General features: G+C 33.8%; 1 protein-coding gene across 6 annotated transcripts in view; it reads left to right on the forward strand.

The window, feature by feature from the left end:
* The window catches only part of NR2C1 (nuclear receptor subfamily 2 group C member 1), a 55,992-nt gene that overhangs the window by 12,206 nt on the left and 29,363 nt on the right, over positions 1 to 14,423 (forward strand). For all 6 annotated transcript variants that reach the window (XR_008991947.1, XR_008991946.1, XM_036891258.2 and 3 more), the window contains exons 3-9: positions 1,979 to 2,209; positions 5,127 to 5,208; positions 6,430 to 6,609; positions 7,654 to 7,801; positions 7,899 to 7,989; positions 10,977 to 11,161; positions 12,352 to 12,517. Coding sequence is in view for 4 of the 6 variants with exons in the window: in XM_036891258.2 (XP_036747153.1) it covers positions 1,979 to 2,209; positions 5,127 to 5,208; positions 6,430 to 6,609; positions 7,654 to 7,801; positions 7,899 to 7,989; positions 10,977 to 11,161; positions 12,352 to 12,517 (1,083 nt within the window). In the remaining 2 variants the exon portion in view is untranslated. The remainder of the gene's footprint in view (positions 1 to 1,978; positions 2,210 to 5,126; positions 5,209 to 6,429; positions 6,610 to 7,653; positions 7,802 to 7,898; positions 7,990 to 10,976; positions 11,162 to 12,351; positions 12,518 to 14,423) is intronic.

The following is a 14,423-nucleotide window of genomic DNA, read 5'->3' on the forward strand; positions in this document are numbered from 1 at the left end:
CCTTTAGTGACTCTTACCTTACCATGCTTTATTCTTCTCTGTAGCACTTATTACCATCTGACAATATTATTTGCTTATTTCTTTTTATTGAAGTGTAGTTGATATACAATCTTATATTGGTTTCAGGTATACAACACAGTGGTTCAACAGTTACCCATATTATTAAATCCTCACCCCCACAAGTGCAGTTACTCTCTGACAACATAAGAAGATGTTACAGACTTACTTGTGTTTTTTTGTTTTTTTTATATTTTTTATTTTGGTATCATTAATATAAAATCACATGAGGAGCATTGTTGTTACTAGATTCCCCCCATTATCAAGTCCCCACCACCTACCCCCTTACAGTCACTGTCCATCAGTGTAGTAAGATGCTATAGAGTCACTACTTGTCTTCTCTTTTTCTATACTGCCTTCCCTGTGCCACCCCCATGTTACGTGTGCTAATCATAATGCCCCTTATTCCCCTTCTCCCTGCCTTCCAACCCACCCTCCCCAGTCCCTTTCCCTTTAGTAATTGTTAGTCCATTCTTGGGTTCTGTGAGTCTGCTGCTGTTTTATTCCTTCAGTTTTTGCTTTGTTCTTATGCTTCACAGGTGAGTGAAATCATTTGGTACTTGTCTTTCCCCGCCTGGCTTATTTCACTGAGCATAATACCCTCTAGCTCCATCCATGTTGTTGCAAATGGTAGGATTTGTTTTCTTCTTATGGCTGAATAATATTCCATTGTGTATATGTACCACATCTTCTTTATCCATTCATCTACTGATGGACACTTAGGTTGCTTCCATTTCTTGGCTATTGTAAATAGTGCTGTGATAAACATAGGGGTACATACGTCTTTTTGAAACTGGGATCCTGCATTCTTAGGGTAAATTCCTAAGAATGGAATTCCCCAAGGCTATTTGTATTTTTAGTTTTTTGAGGAACCTCCATACTGCTTTTCATAATGGTTGAACTCGTTTACATTCCCACCAGCAGTGTAAGAGGGTTCCCCTTTCTCTGTATCCTCACCAGCATTTGTTGTTCTTAGTCTTTTCTGTGTTGGCCATCCTAACTGATGTCAGGTCTCATTGTGGTTTTAATTTGCATTTCCCTGATAATTAGTGATGTGGAGCATCTTTTTATGTGCCTGTTAGCCATCTGAGTTTTTTTTTTTTTGGAGAAGTGTCTGTTCATATCCTCACCCATTTTTTAATAGGGTTATTTGCTTTTTGGGTGTTGAGACATGTGAGTTCTTTATATATTTTGGATGTTAACCCCTTGTTGGGCATGTAATTTACAAATATATTCTCCCATACTGTAGGATGCCTTTTTGTTCTGCTGATGGTGTCCTTTGCTGTACAGAAGCTTTTTAGCATGATGTAGTCCCATGTTTTCATTTTTGCCTTTGTTTCCCTTGCCCAAGGAGATGCATTCAGGAGAAAGTTGCTCATTTTTATATTCAAGAGATTTTTGCCTGTTTTCTTCTAAGAGTTTTATGGTTTCATGACTTACATTCAGGTCTTTGATCCATTTCGAGTTTACTTTTGTGTATGGGGTTAGACAATAATCCAGTTTCAGTCTCTTGCATGTAGCTGTCAGACTTGTTTTTAATCTGCCTTTCCTCACTAAAATAAAAGGTTTATGAGAAAAAAAAAAGTTTGTTTTGTTTATGGTATTCTAGGGCTCAGTGTTTGGCAAGTAGAATATACCCAATGTGTATTTGTCTAAATGGAAGGTGGGAGGGAAAGGGAAAGAAGGAATCAAACTAGTGAGGTCCACATGTTCTTACTGTTGTAGTTTTATTGCACAGTTGTTATTTCTGTAGATTAGGCTTTCAGAGAAGTAGAATCGCTGGTTTGAAAGGTTTGTATGGAGTATATATATGATGGTATGCTTTTCTAGTTTTGTCTAAAGATACGAGAAAATTGTGTCCTTAGAGAAAAAAAAGATTTGAGTTTAATTGATGATTACTAATTTAACATGATGGTGTTAGATTGTTACAGAGCAGCAAACTGGCCAGAAAATCCAAATCGTGGCAGCACTTGATCATAATACACAAGGCAAGCAGTTCATCCTGACAAATCATGATGGCTCTACTCCAAGCAAAGTCATTCTGGCCAGGCAAGATTCCACTCCAGGGAAAGTTTTCCTCACAACTCCAGATGCAGCAGGTGTTAACCAGTTATTTTTTACAACTCCTGATCTGTCTGCACAACACCTCCAGGTAAGTAACTGTAAAGTGGTTTTTCATCTTGCACTTGAAAAAGTTAAAATGCGTATCATAAATAAAAGTTCTGACATTAAGACTTTTGTCCTGTATTCTGTAGGAAAAATCTTGTATAAAATTCTTTGCAGTGCACGTTACCTATGAAGACTGCCCTCTCCTATGTGTCACTATGCCTTTCCTAATGCACATATAGTTTGGAGAGTTCTTAGTTGCATACAGTAAGATCCACTCTGACTAGTTTGACCAGGAAGGGATTTAATAAAGGAAATAGCTTAAAGAACTATTGAGAAGGCTGAAGAAACAGGTCTAGGTCAGGTTTCCAAGAATAACTAGTGGAGCACACTGCAGACCTGACTTCTAAGTTACCTGCTGCTTCTGCACAGTTAGGAAACTGCCAAATCAGGAATGTTTTCTCTAGCTGCAGTTCCAGGACCAAGCTGCCTGTGTCTTGAACAAGAAGCTGCCAAGTCAAGAAGTCAGTGTTACAGATCCCAGCTTTCACTTTGCCTCTTCTGTTGTCAGTTACATTGTCATCAGTGAAGCAAGCAGTTTACCCCATGATCTGCTTTAACACTGGAACTCAGTAGTGTAGATTAGCTTTCCATCATTTTAATTTCACTAGTTATATATTATTTTTCAAAGAGCCAGTTAAGCCATTTATATAACGCCTGCTTATGGTTAGGTATTTTTACTGCAGCTTGCTATGATTGAATACAAATCCAACAAATTCTTTAGCTTACCTTCAGAGACTTCTGGAGGGAGTGCCTGCTTAAATTGTATTCTATATTTTGTGATGAAAAACTGATGAAGGAAAATTCTTTTCAGGATTGAAAAACTCCTAATTCATAAAGTTATAAAATTTTGCCTATATATCCTAGTAGATTATATTATTTCTCCAGTTACATTATTTGTATTAAGAAACTGCTTAAAGTAATAAATGGGTAAGATTTATAAGAAATTTATTTGATCAAGACAAATCACTAAAAATGCAACACATATCTATTTTTTAAAAGACTTGATTATTTTAGATCCATTTTACATTTACAGAAATAGTTGAGCCATTAGTACAGTTCCCATATAATTTCCCAGCTTCTCACATAACGGTTCTTCCTATTAAGATTTTACATTAGTCTGATATATTTGTTACAGTTAATATTGATACATTATTAATAAAATCCATAGGTATTTTTGGATTTCCCCAATTGTTACCTAATCCAATATCCTTTCTTGGTTCCAAGATGCCATATTTAGTTGTCCTGTCTTCGTAGACTCCTCTTAAGCTGTGACAGTTTCTCAGACTTCCCTTGTATTTGTTGACCTTGACAGTTTTGAGGTGTACTCATCAGGTATATTGTAGGTTGTCGCATTATGGGACTTTGGCTAATGTTTTCCTCATGGTTCAACTTGGGGTTGTAGGTTTGGGGAGGAGGATCACAGAGGTTCAGTGCCATTTTCATCATATCCTATATCAAGGGTACTTATTATCAGTATGTTTTATAACTGGTAATGTTGACCATAACCACCTACTGAAGTAGTGTGTGTGTCAGATTTCTCTACTGTAAAGTTATGCTTAATTTTAAAATAAAGTTGATATTGGTATCTTGGCTACTTTATGCAATATAACTAAGTTCAATAAAGTAAATAGATGTAGGATGGAATTTCCCTGGATAGGAAGATTTGATTTCTGGTATGTTGACCTAAGATGAAATGTGGGCAAGTCCCTTAACCTCTCAATTTCTCTTCTACCCTTAGGAATAATAGCAGATAAAAGATTAGTACCATTTGCAATAGTTATGCTATTAAGGAATAGTGATACTTGTCATAGATGCTTTAACCTAATATCAGAATTTTTAAGTTTTATTGAAGACTGATTTTTGTGGTGATATAAGAAGAAATGATGCCACCATACCACAGTAAGGGAAACCTATTTTAAGGATTGTTTATAAAGTTTTTAAAATCAGAATTACTCCTGAAGGCATTCATATCTCTAAGAGAAGAAAAAGAGTTAAAGTAAAAGATTACTTTGTGGATTGTTTTAAAGCAGGGGGAAGATGTTTACTAAATGCCATTATCTAGTTTTGGGATTGAATTACTTTGTTCATGTTTCAGAAGATTTAAAAAAATGGCAAAAAAGTTGAAGGATAAACCTAAAAGAAGAAACTAGTATTTCTTTGCCAGCATTGGATTAGCTGCACCTAGTGATGAGCTCTTCGTATAATTTAAAGAGGCTTAGTAGTTTGCCTAAGGCCTGTCCCATCTAGTTCAGTTACTTGCTACCATTTATCAGATTTCAGAGTCCATGCTTTCAACCTAACCCAAATCTGAGACAACTTTCTAATGAAAAGTTCATGCCATTGCATATCAGTCTTACTTTTCCATAACTGTAAGTAAATACATCAATAATTTTTTTTCTTTACTCCTTTTCTATTTAAAAAATTCAGTTATCTTTTTAGGCTGTTTGAGCTTATTTTAGTCATGTCATTCCATGTGGAAAGGTGGTTCTGAGCTATTCAAAGACAAATGTCATGATGCGGCTGGTAACTGTCACAATAATTTGACATGTTCCATATGAATAAAAAGTACCTAATGGGTGAGATGCTTTAAAAAATACCCATGTATTTGTGTGTTTAGCAATCTATTTTGTTTTAATGAAACTGTTGTGGAACAACTTAGAAAGGTTTTATTCTTGTCTTTACTTTTATAACATTGAAAGTTTTACCTAGACATAAAGAAGAGTTTAATGTATGCATAATGATAGAGTTCAAAGTTTCACAGTAACTTATAAAAAAGAAAGCTGAAAGAAAAAGTGATCAAATTTCTTTTTTTACATGAGAGCATTATTGAATAACAACAAATTACTGTGTTTCTTTTTCTTTTTGTTTCTTTTTTTTTGGCATGGGGCGGGTTTCTTTAGCTCTTAACAGATAATTCTTCAGCAGACCAAGGACCAAATAAGTTTTTTGATCTTTGCGTAGTATGTGGAGACAAAGCATCAGGTAACATTAAAAAGTAATCTTTTGTATTTGTTGTGTTGTTTAAATAACTATCATACTACCATGTTTCTTCTATTGCAAGTAAAAAGAAAAATAAAGGAGCATGTCATTTTTATGATTTATAAACGTAGCCTATGAAATTAAACTGATTTTTCCCCAAAACTTTTTACTCACCTAACAGTTTACTTCACTGCAGTTTACTGTGGTCTTGCAATGACAGAAAATGCATATTTCAAAGAACTATGAAAGACAGTTACATGTTTTTAAAGTAAACTGAACATGTGGAAATTTTTTTGAATGTGAAACCATTTTTTTCAAAGGACTTGCTTAAAAATGAGTTGTGATCCTTAATAATACATAATATTAAGCTGTTAACCTATCTCTTGAGCCCTGTTCTCATTCCAGAGATACTGAGTAACTTGAATTATTGAGATGGAAAAAGCTCTGGGTAACCTTTATTTAATGCTTTGCATCACTGAGCAGGCATTTTTCCAAGCCTATTACTAGTACTCAGGGTACTATTACTAGTACCATTTTAATTCTGGCCATTGTTACTTCATGCCAGAAAAACACACCCATGATCACTCATACATATTCACAAAATGCTAGTGAAATACAGTTTAAGGCCCCAATTTGTTTTCTTTCATCTTTTAGTCTCCGATAGCTACATTACAAAAACCTCCAATAGTGCTTTTCCCAGAGTATGTTTAAGTTGTTGACAGATGTTGTGCCTAAGAAATGGTTTGTGAATTGGTAGGTTAAAATGTAACAGATTTCCCCAGAAATTTTAAAAATAGCACCCACAATGAGGAGGGGTTATTATAGCCTAAATACTGACATTTCCTTTTTTTGGAGCAGTTTTCAGCATAAAATATCTTTATGCAGTATGTAACAACTATAATTTGTAAATGATCTCAGAAGTGAAAACAGTTTTTATGTTAAATCATGGGATTATGGGTTATTTTATTTCTTCTCTCCCCCAAATTTTCCATGCTGTTGCTTAAGGTTACTGTACAAAATTTTAAAAGTCATATTGTTCAGTGTATTTTCTCAGAGAATATGGTTGTTTGATTCTCTGTTCACTAACTCCTAAAAATCTTTTTCATGTTGTAAACTCAGAAATCTGTTTTATCTCATGTATTGTTTTATAAAGGAAGAAGTGGGCTTACTTCCTTTCTATTCTGAAATATATGACTTTTGTTTTCCTAAACATTTTGTCTCTAGGGCGTCATTATGGAGCAGTAACTTGTGAAGGCTGCAAAGGATTTTTTAAAAGAAGCATCCGAAAAAATTTAGTTTATTCATGTCGAGGATCAAAGGACTGTATTATCAATAAACATCATCGAAACCGCTGTCAATACTGCAGGTTACAGAGATGTATTGCGTTTGGAATGAAACAAGACTGTATGTATTAGCTTTAAAGGGAAAATACTTTTAGGAATTTAGGCAAACTCTAGAAATACATTAAAATTAATACATTAAAATATATCAAATATATGCTTTTTAATTTACAGTTTTCCAACTATAAGTTTAGAAATACATATGTATTTTTTATTCATTCAGCAAATATTTATTAAGTGCCTATATGCCATGCATGTATTTGTAGTTTGAACCTGGTTTTAAAAAAAAAACACCACAACTAACTAGATACCAGTTTAGTTTTTGATTAAACTACTAAGATGAATTATAAGATAATGACAATAGCTAATAATTATTGGAACTGTCACTATGCCAAACTGTATAGCATATGAATTAGTTTATGTATTTTCATAGCAAAACTCTATATAGAAGGTAACTGCTTTTGTCCATTTTGCATTTGAGTAAGCAGAGATTTGGTAACTTGGCCCAAGGTCACACAACAAAAGTGGTAGGTAGAACTTGGATTTGAATCTTAGCAGTTGTTTTGTTTTTCCTCAGAAAATGCACATTGAACAACTATACTATCCTATCTCCTATACTAATTATCATCAAATAAAATTTCTGTAAGTAAAGTATATTACCTGCATTTTGTAAATTTGAATTACTTCTCAAAACCTCCCTGCCCTTAACTTAAAAAAGCTCTGACTTTGTTCTTTTTATGGCTTTCTATTAGTATTATTTCCAATTGGTTAAATGTTAATTCAATTTTTTAAACTGTCACACAGATAGGTAAGGAACCCCTAACTTCAGTTTTTCCTTCTTGACAGTGACTAAAAAATAAGAGTTCCTCTGCATTTCTACCACAGCTGAGACAGGGAGAGAGAAAACAATGAGATGCAAATTGGCCTATTTTACTGTTCTGAAGCAACTTTGTTGAACTTGCAGATAATTTCTAAAGACTAATGGTTATCTTCTGAATCAGTTACGGCAGCCATGTCTTCCATTTGCAGCATTGCTGACCTGGAGTTTACATTTACAATTGCCTATAAATTCTGCCTTGTGATATAATAGTTTAATGCATTTTTGTAGCTGTTCAATGTGAAAGAAAACCCATTGAAGTGTCACGAGAAAAATCTTCTAATTGTGCCGCTTCAACTGAAAAAATCTACATCCGCAAAGACCTTCGAAGTCCATTAACTGCAACTCCAACTTTTGTAACAGATAGTGAAATTGCAAGGTATAATAAAAACAAATAAAACATATATTAAGTAGCTGGTCATTTATTTTTCTTCCCAATGAAACTAAGGCTAAAATGTGTACTTATTTGTTCATAGGTCAACAGGACTATTAGATTCTGGAATGTTTGTGAATATTCATCAGTCTGGAATAAAAACTGAGTCAGCTGTGCTGATGACACCAGATAAGGTGTGTTACTGCATTTAATTTAAAACTCAAATTTTTTTAAGCTCTTAATATTTTTTCCTTTTTTATCTCCTGTATCAATCTGGTCGATTACAAGTTGCTTTTTTTTTTAACATAAATTATTAACTGTTTGGTAGTGTCAAATAACAAAACTAAAACAACCTAGTAACGAGTTTGATGTCCTTTATTCAAGGGGAAACAATCCATGGATTTGGGGGAGTGCAGTGCCTTACAAGCAGTGGGACACTCTTCCTGAGGGACTTTGGGCAAAAGCAACTTTTATAGAGAAGCCACATTGTGGAAACGGCACGATTGGCTAGGAGGTCAGCGATTTCCTTGTATAGTCTCGTCAGTCTTGTTTTGTAGGGTACTGAGTTTTGGAGGATTATGATTGGTGTATAGTAGGTTCCTTGACAATTATTTCCTCTTAAGTGCAGACTGACTTAGGTTTAGATTTGTGACATAGGCCAGGCCACAGAAATACTCATTTCTACTGATGCACTAGTACAGTTACAGCTTCAGCATGAAAGTGACAAACATTTAAAAGTCTTCCATGTTTCTTTCATCTTGAAATAATCCCTCAAATAGGAATTTGAGTAATTGCAAAATTCTTAACATTCCTTTTATGTTCCCCAACAGATTTTAATAGTGCCAAAACACTTATATTTCAGGTGAATAGAAATTCCTAGCTCACTTACCCAAAACATTGACTTCAGTCAAGAATAGGAATAGGATTCCAGGATCTCTCAGGTATCCAAGTCACCTGGGTTCTCTTAGAGATTTGGAGCAGTTCTTTATTGAGCAGCGGGCTAAAGGAAAAAAGATTTGTTTATTTGGATTGAGCATGCAGAGTTTCTGTAGTGTTCTGAAACCACTTATGAGAACAAAAAAGCAAACATTTCTCCTGAAGACTCATGTCTGAAAACAAATTTTAGGGAGCCTATGACTAGTATTTCCTTCAGCCTGTAATGTAGTTGGGCTTCATATAACCTATAAGATTATTCATCCTATTGCCACATTAGGTATGTACTCGTTGCTTGACACTTCAGGGTACTCTTTAATACTTGAGATCTGGAATCACATTTCATCTGCCACTTACTTATGTGCATAACCTTAGGCAAGTCATTTGACCTCTAGTGCCTCAGTTTCCTTTCTCATCTGTAAAATAGAGATAATAAGAGTGTCTACCCTACAGGTTGGCTTTAGCATGTTGTCATTAAGTGAGGAGTTTTGACCTTTTATTACTTATTTTGGAATTACAAGATTTCATTTAGTCTGTCTATATAATTCAAAGTTCTAATGGCAGTTATAATTTCATTGACATATTAACTCCTTCAGGAAAGGAATAGAACTAAGTTTTGTTGAGAAATTATTAATTGCCCAAACACTCTGCTTTTCTGTGTGCCTTTGTATGAAATTGTAATAATAACCTTGTATGTTAAGTTTCTGACAAATGGTCCTAAAATTGTCAAGTCACACGATGAGGTCTTTCTACATTGCCTAAAAGCATCTTCAGTGGCAAAAACTTAAAAACCCTGTTAGCTAGGTATGTTATGAAGTGGAAAAATATAAGTGTTAAGTTTTAGTTGAAAATTGAAACACCTAAAAATGTTAACTCCTTTTACTCATATATATAAAAGAAGCCTGGAGTAGTGGTTAGGGGCATGAACCTTCCCATCAGACCTGACTTTCCAATCCTGCCTCCACTATTTACTGCTGGATCATGATGGATAAGTAGTTCTTCCTGTTTGTGATAAAGGGATGATGATTCTTGTTTCACAGGGTTGTTGTGAGGTTGAAATATGTAAGTAGTAATCATGTAAGAACTCATTAACTGGTTGGTTACTCGGTAAAGGATTCTGAGATCATTCATTAATTTGGGGAGCACAGAAATTGTTTCATTCTACATAAGCACCAAAATCAATTTTACTTAAGCTAAAGAATTGGTAGAACAAACGAAACATCAAGAAAACATGTATTCTCTTAGGATTAAGAACACTAAAAACAAAATAAAGGAAGAATGAACTATATTATTAAAGGATCCTGTCAATAGGCCAGAGAAAGCAAACTAAAGGGACTCTGGTAAGATTAGGATGAAATAATTTGAGCATTTAAAAAAGAATGACTAATGAATTAAACACATCAAATATATAAAAATCTATGCCTTTAAACTGATACTAAAAACCTGTTACCATTAGAGATTGCTAGAACATTGATTCATTGCTCTGAAAATTGCAAAATAAAGGGAAGAAAAGCCAAGCACATACCTGCCTTGTTACAAATTATATTTCTGGGTAATCAAAGAATTAAGGGGAGAGAGTTCTTTCTATAAAAATAATTACAGCTAATCAGTGCATCATAATACATAGACAGCATTAACAAAAATAAAAGCTAAAAACAAATGGGAAGATGTGCAGCATTTTCAAAATGCAACAAAAGCCCAAAAATATGTAGAGATTTTTCAACTACACAGTGCCTGGTATTTAAACACAGTAACTAGTAAATTTTGGCATCTTAGGAAGTGTGTTCAATAATACATTTACCTTTTTTCCCTCTTTTCAGTAATAATTATATTACATTCTATACAACTTTGTATAATGAGGGATGTTATAACAATATCAGAATTGTAATGTTAGAAGGAACTTGAAAGATACTCTAATTTAATATCTTTTTACAGAGGAAGCAGCTGTAATGTGGATAGATGTAGCTATCAAGTACACTTTTTGGTTTATTGTAACTTTTGTATAAACATTTCCTAGGAAATGTACCTGATGTTTTTAAACTTTTATTTTCCTCAAGAAGTTTTGAAAAGCTGAGAGCTCTTTGATTTTACTTTAATAAAGGTTTCATTATCTTAATTAGAGTACTTTTCTTTTAGCATTTTGTAATCTAGAATTAGATATTTCAGATTTTAAAGTTGACTGATCCCAATTTGATTTTAGTAATTTAATACTGATATTAATACAAATTTTAATACTTTTTTTTTTAAGGTTGAATCCTGTCAGGGAGATTTAAGTACCTTGGCCAGTGTGGTTACATCACTAGCAAATTTTGGAAAAACTAGAGGTCATTCTCAAAATAGTAATGAAATGCCTATGATTGAAAGCTTAAGCAATGGTGATGCCTCTTTGTGTGAATTTCACCAAGAAATGCAGACCAAAGGTGATGTTTCAAGGTGAGATCTGTTTTGATTTTAAGTGTCCTTTTGTTTATGTATCCTTTAGTATTTCTTAAAATGTTTTTATGTTGAACACTACAAAAGTTTCAGACAAGTATTTATGTTAGACTTAGAAAATTTAAGGCCTATTAAGTTTTAACTGAAAAAACTGCAGTCAGTGTAAACTGTTGACCAGCAGTTTACGTTCTAAATAATGAGCAATTAATGAATATTCTAAGATTAGAAATGTTGTAAAACTCAGGATTTTTTTTTCCTATTAAAGATGATAATTTGGGTCTGGCAGTTCAGATAATGTAGTTGTCAGGTTTTATCTCCTGTGTATTTAGAGTTAAACTTTTGTCTTATTAGGCAGTCATGATCATTTTCCCCATCAGTTTCTAATGATGAAAATAGATTTAAAAGACTTAGTTGAATTAACTATAATTTAAAGTTACACTTAGAAAACTCTTACCAGAGTTCTTTTTCATTCTCTCAGTATTAATACTTATGATGTAGAAACCAGATTTATTTTTCTACTCTGTTTATCATCTTAAGTGTTGAAGAAACTGCATTTAAGAGTCTCAGTAAGTACTTTATTGAACATGAGATTGCAGTCTAGAAGTCATCTCACTGAAAAATATGGAGAGCCGTTTTAAATGATTATTTGCTAACAGTTAATTATTTACCATCTTAATCTCAAATTCTTTCAGTTTAGATCTAGCTATGTTACCACAAGTTTAAAAATACTCTCTGAATTTTTAAATAAAATTAAAACCTAACTTTGTGCTGTGTAGAATACAGTGAAGTCAACATAAGTTCTTATCCTTTGTTCTTTCTTAATAACTTCTGTATGTAAAATAAACAGGCTGATATCTTGTAGTATTGAATATATAACTTGTAAAAACATATTTTCATACCCCAAAGTATAAGGATTTTTCTTCCCCTAAATAGTTTTTTTTAAAGACCATAGTTCCCTATTAAAATACATTAATACAATAATACGATTTTTCATGCTATACATAAGAAGTTTAATTTATTGCTTTTGGAGAGTGATAGATATCACTGAAATAGAGTGCTCAGTGATACACCTAAGTTCTATTTCCTAAGAAAATTTTTTAAGCCTAAATCTTAATTCCAGGATTTTATGTAGAGTTTTCATTTTATTGTGGAGATTGGCCAAGCTCACAGCTTCTGATGTCTCCTTATAGGGCATTTGACACTCTTGCAAAAGCATTGAATCCTGGAGAGAGCACAGCCTGTCAGAGCTCAGTAGAGGGCATGGAAGGAAGCGTACACCTAATTGCTGGAGACCCAAGCATAAATTACATCGAAAAAGAAGGGCCACTTCTCAGCGATTCACACGTAGCTTTCAGGGTATTTCCATATATATTACTTAAAATTTTTATGTTGTGTTACCATTTTGATTTAATCTTCCTATCAAATCACAGTGTATTTGTTGTGCTTTTAAAGTCATAAGTATCCCTGATAGAATTCAAAACAGCAGCTAAAACATACATCTGGCTATATAAAATAATGGCTCAGTAAAGCATCCTATTTATAAATCATAGTTATAATATCAATTAATGAGTTTAAGTCTATAAAAATTGGAACGTTTTGACATAGTTTTTTTGTTTTGTTTTCTTAACACAAAGTATTAACATTCATGATATGTTGAATGCACTGGTTTTGTTCAAAGCTTAGCTACTACTACTTTGGCGTAACTTAGTATCTAAGACCCAAACACTTGGCTCGTATTATAATAACTACAAAGAACTCCATTTATTATGCATTGTCCCATTTAGCTAGCCTTCAACATTATTTTAAGAAGGTAAAAATTATTTAATATATTTTAACCTCCGGTTTTTAACTTTTTTCACTTTAACCATTTTGGAAAAAGTGCATTTGTAATTTATTTTTTGCTCCCCTAAATACATTAATTTACGATAGAAACAATACATGTGGAATATTAGAAAACTTCCTAGCATTTGATTTGTCATTCAGATAATGTTCAGACCACAGCTATGGCTATACTGACCACTTAGGCCCTACATTAAGACCCTGATGCTTTGACCCCTCCAATAGTAACCACTCTGTGTCTTTGGTCTGCCAACTATGAGTACTGTTAGCAAATTGTATGCAAAGTGGTTGAAAGTGATGCTGGGGTTCTTGTTTGCGGAGTCAAAGAATGAACTTAGCAAACACCCAGGGTAGGAGAGCCAGGGTAGAGGCCTTTATTTAGAAATAAAGTGAGAGGACAGAGCTCCTGGCTGACACCAGGAGGGTACAAGAGAGCCCGTGATGGTACATTGTTTAGGGGATTTATAGTAGGTTGAGGATTTTCAGGAATGTGGGTAAAGAGCTAGGGGTGTAGACTTGTACCACCTGCCCTGCCCCCAAGGTGGGCTGGGTTGTTGTCTGTTTGCTAGGGCTGTTTACAGTGAAGTCACGGGTTATGCTGAGATACCCTTCTTTATTTGTGGAAGACTCAAACATTCCAGGCCAAGTGGCTCCTGGCCTTTTGAGCTTTAACTGATCTCGCTGAATATGTTTATATTTCTAGTCTGGTATCTTTACCCTAGAGAATTTAGTGTGACCTTGACTTTGCATAATGCTTAACACAGTTTCAGTAGGGACTTCTTTGCACATTGTTACATTGCTCTGACTGTAAATATCCTGCCTTGCATTTTCCAGAGGCCCTCACCCAACTCTGACTACACCCACAGTTCCTGTCTCAAAAGTACAGAGCAGATTTCAGTTAGCAATACATAGCAGTCCTAGAATACCTGAGAGTAGTTCCTTATAACCTTACTATAGATTGTAAGTTTTCATTGGCTTCTTATGAAAATATGCACAGTTAACAAAAGGTATGTGTGTTACTGGTAAAATTATGAACATACAAAACATCTAACACTAGCTAAAACTACACTGAAAACATTTGCATATGCAAAATTTGACGGTAGAAATAGGCACAGAGAAAACTTACAGTGACTTAATGATTGCTATAATTTGATAAAGTCAATAAAACATATCAACTAAAGCAAATCTTCATATAAAATTTTACCAAAGGTAACGTGGAAAAAATTAGAAATGTTTTGTTTGCACTGTACAAGAAAAATTTTTGTGAGGACTATAAGAAATGCTAATGAGAATAATCTGCGCCACCCTTAAAAATAATGTAGTAGGAGCTATGGACAAGAGTGGAGCAAAGCAAATCTGATTTTTCCCGTTGCTCTTTATTTCTTATTCAAAATAAAGACATTCTTTTGTTGTCTTAGTTTTA

The sequence above is a fragment of the Manis pentadactyla genome, chromosome 10, assembly GCF_030020395.1.
Source record: "Manis pentadactyla isolate mManPen7 chromosome 10, mManPen7.hap1, whole genome shotgun sequence".
Lineage (NCBI taxonomy): Eukaryota > Metazoa > Chordata > Mammalia > Pholidota > Manidae > Manis > Manis pentadactyla.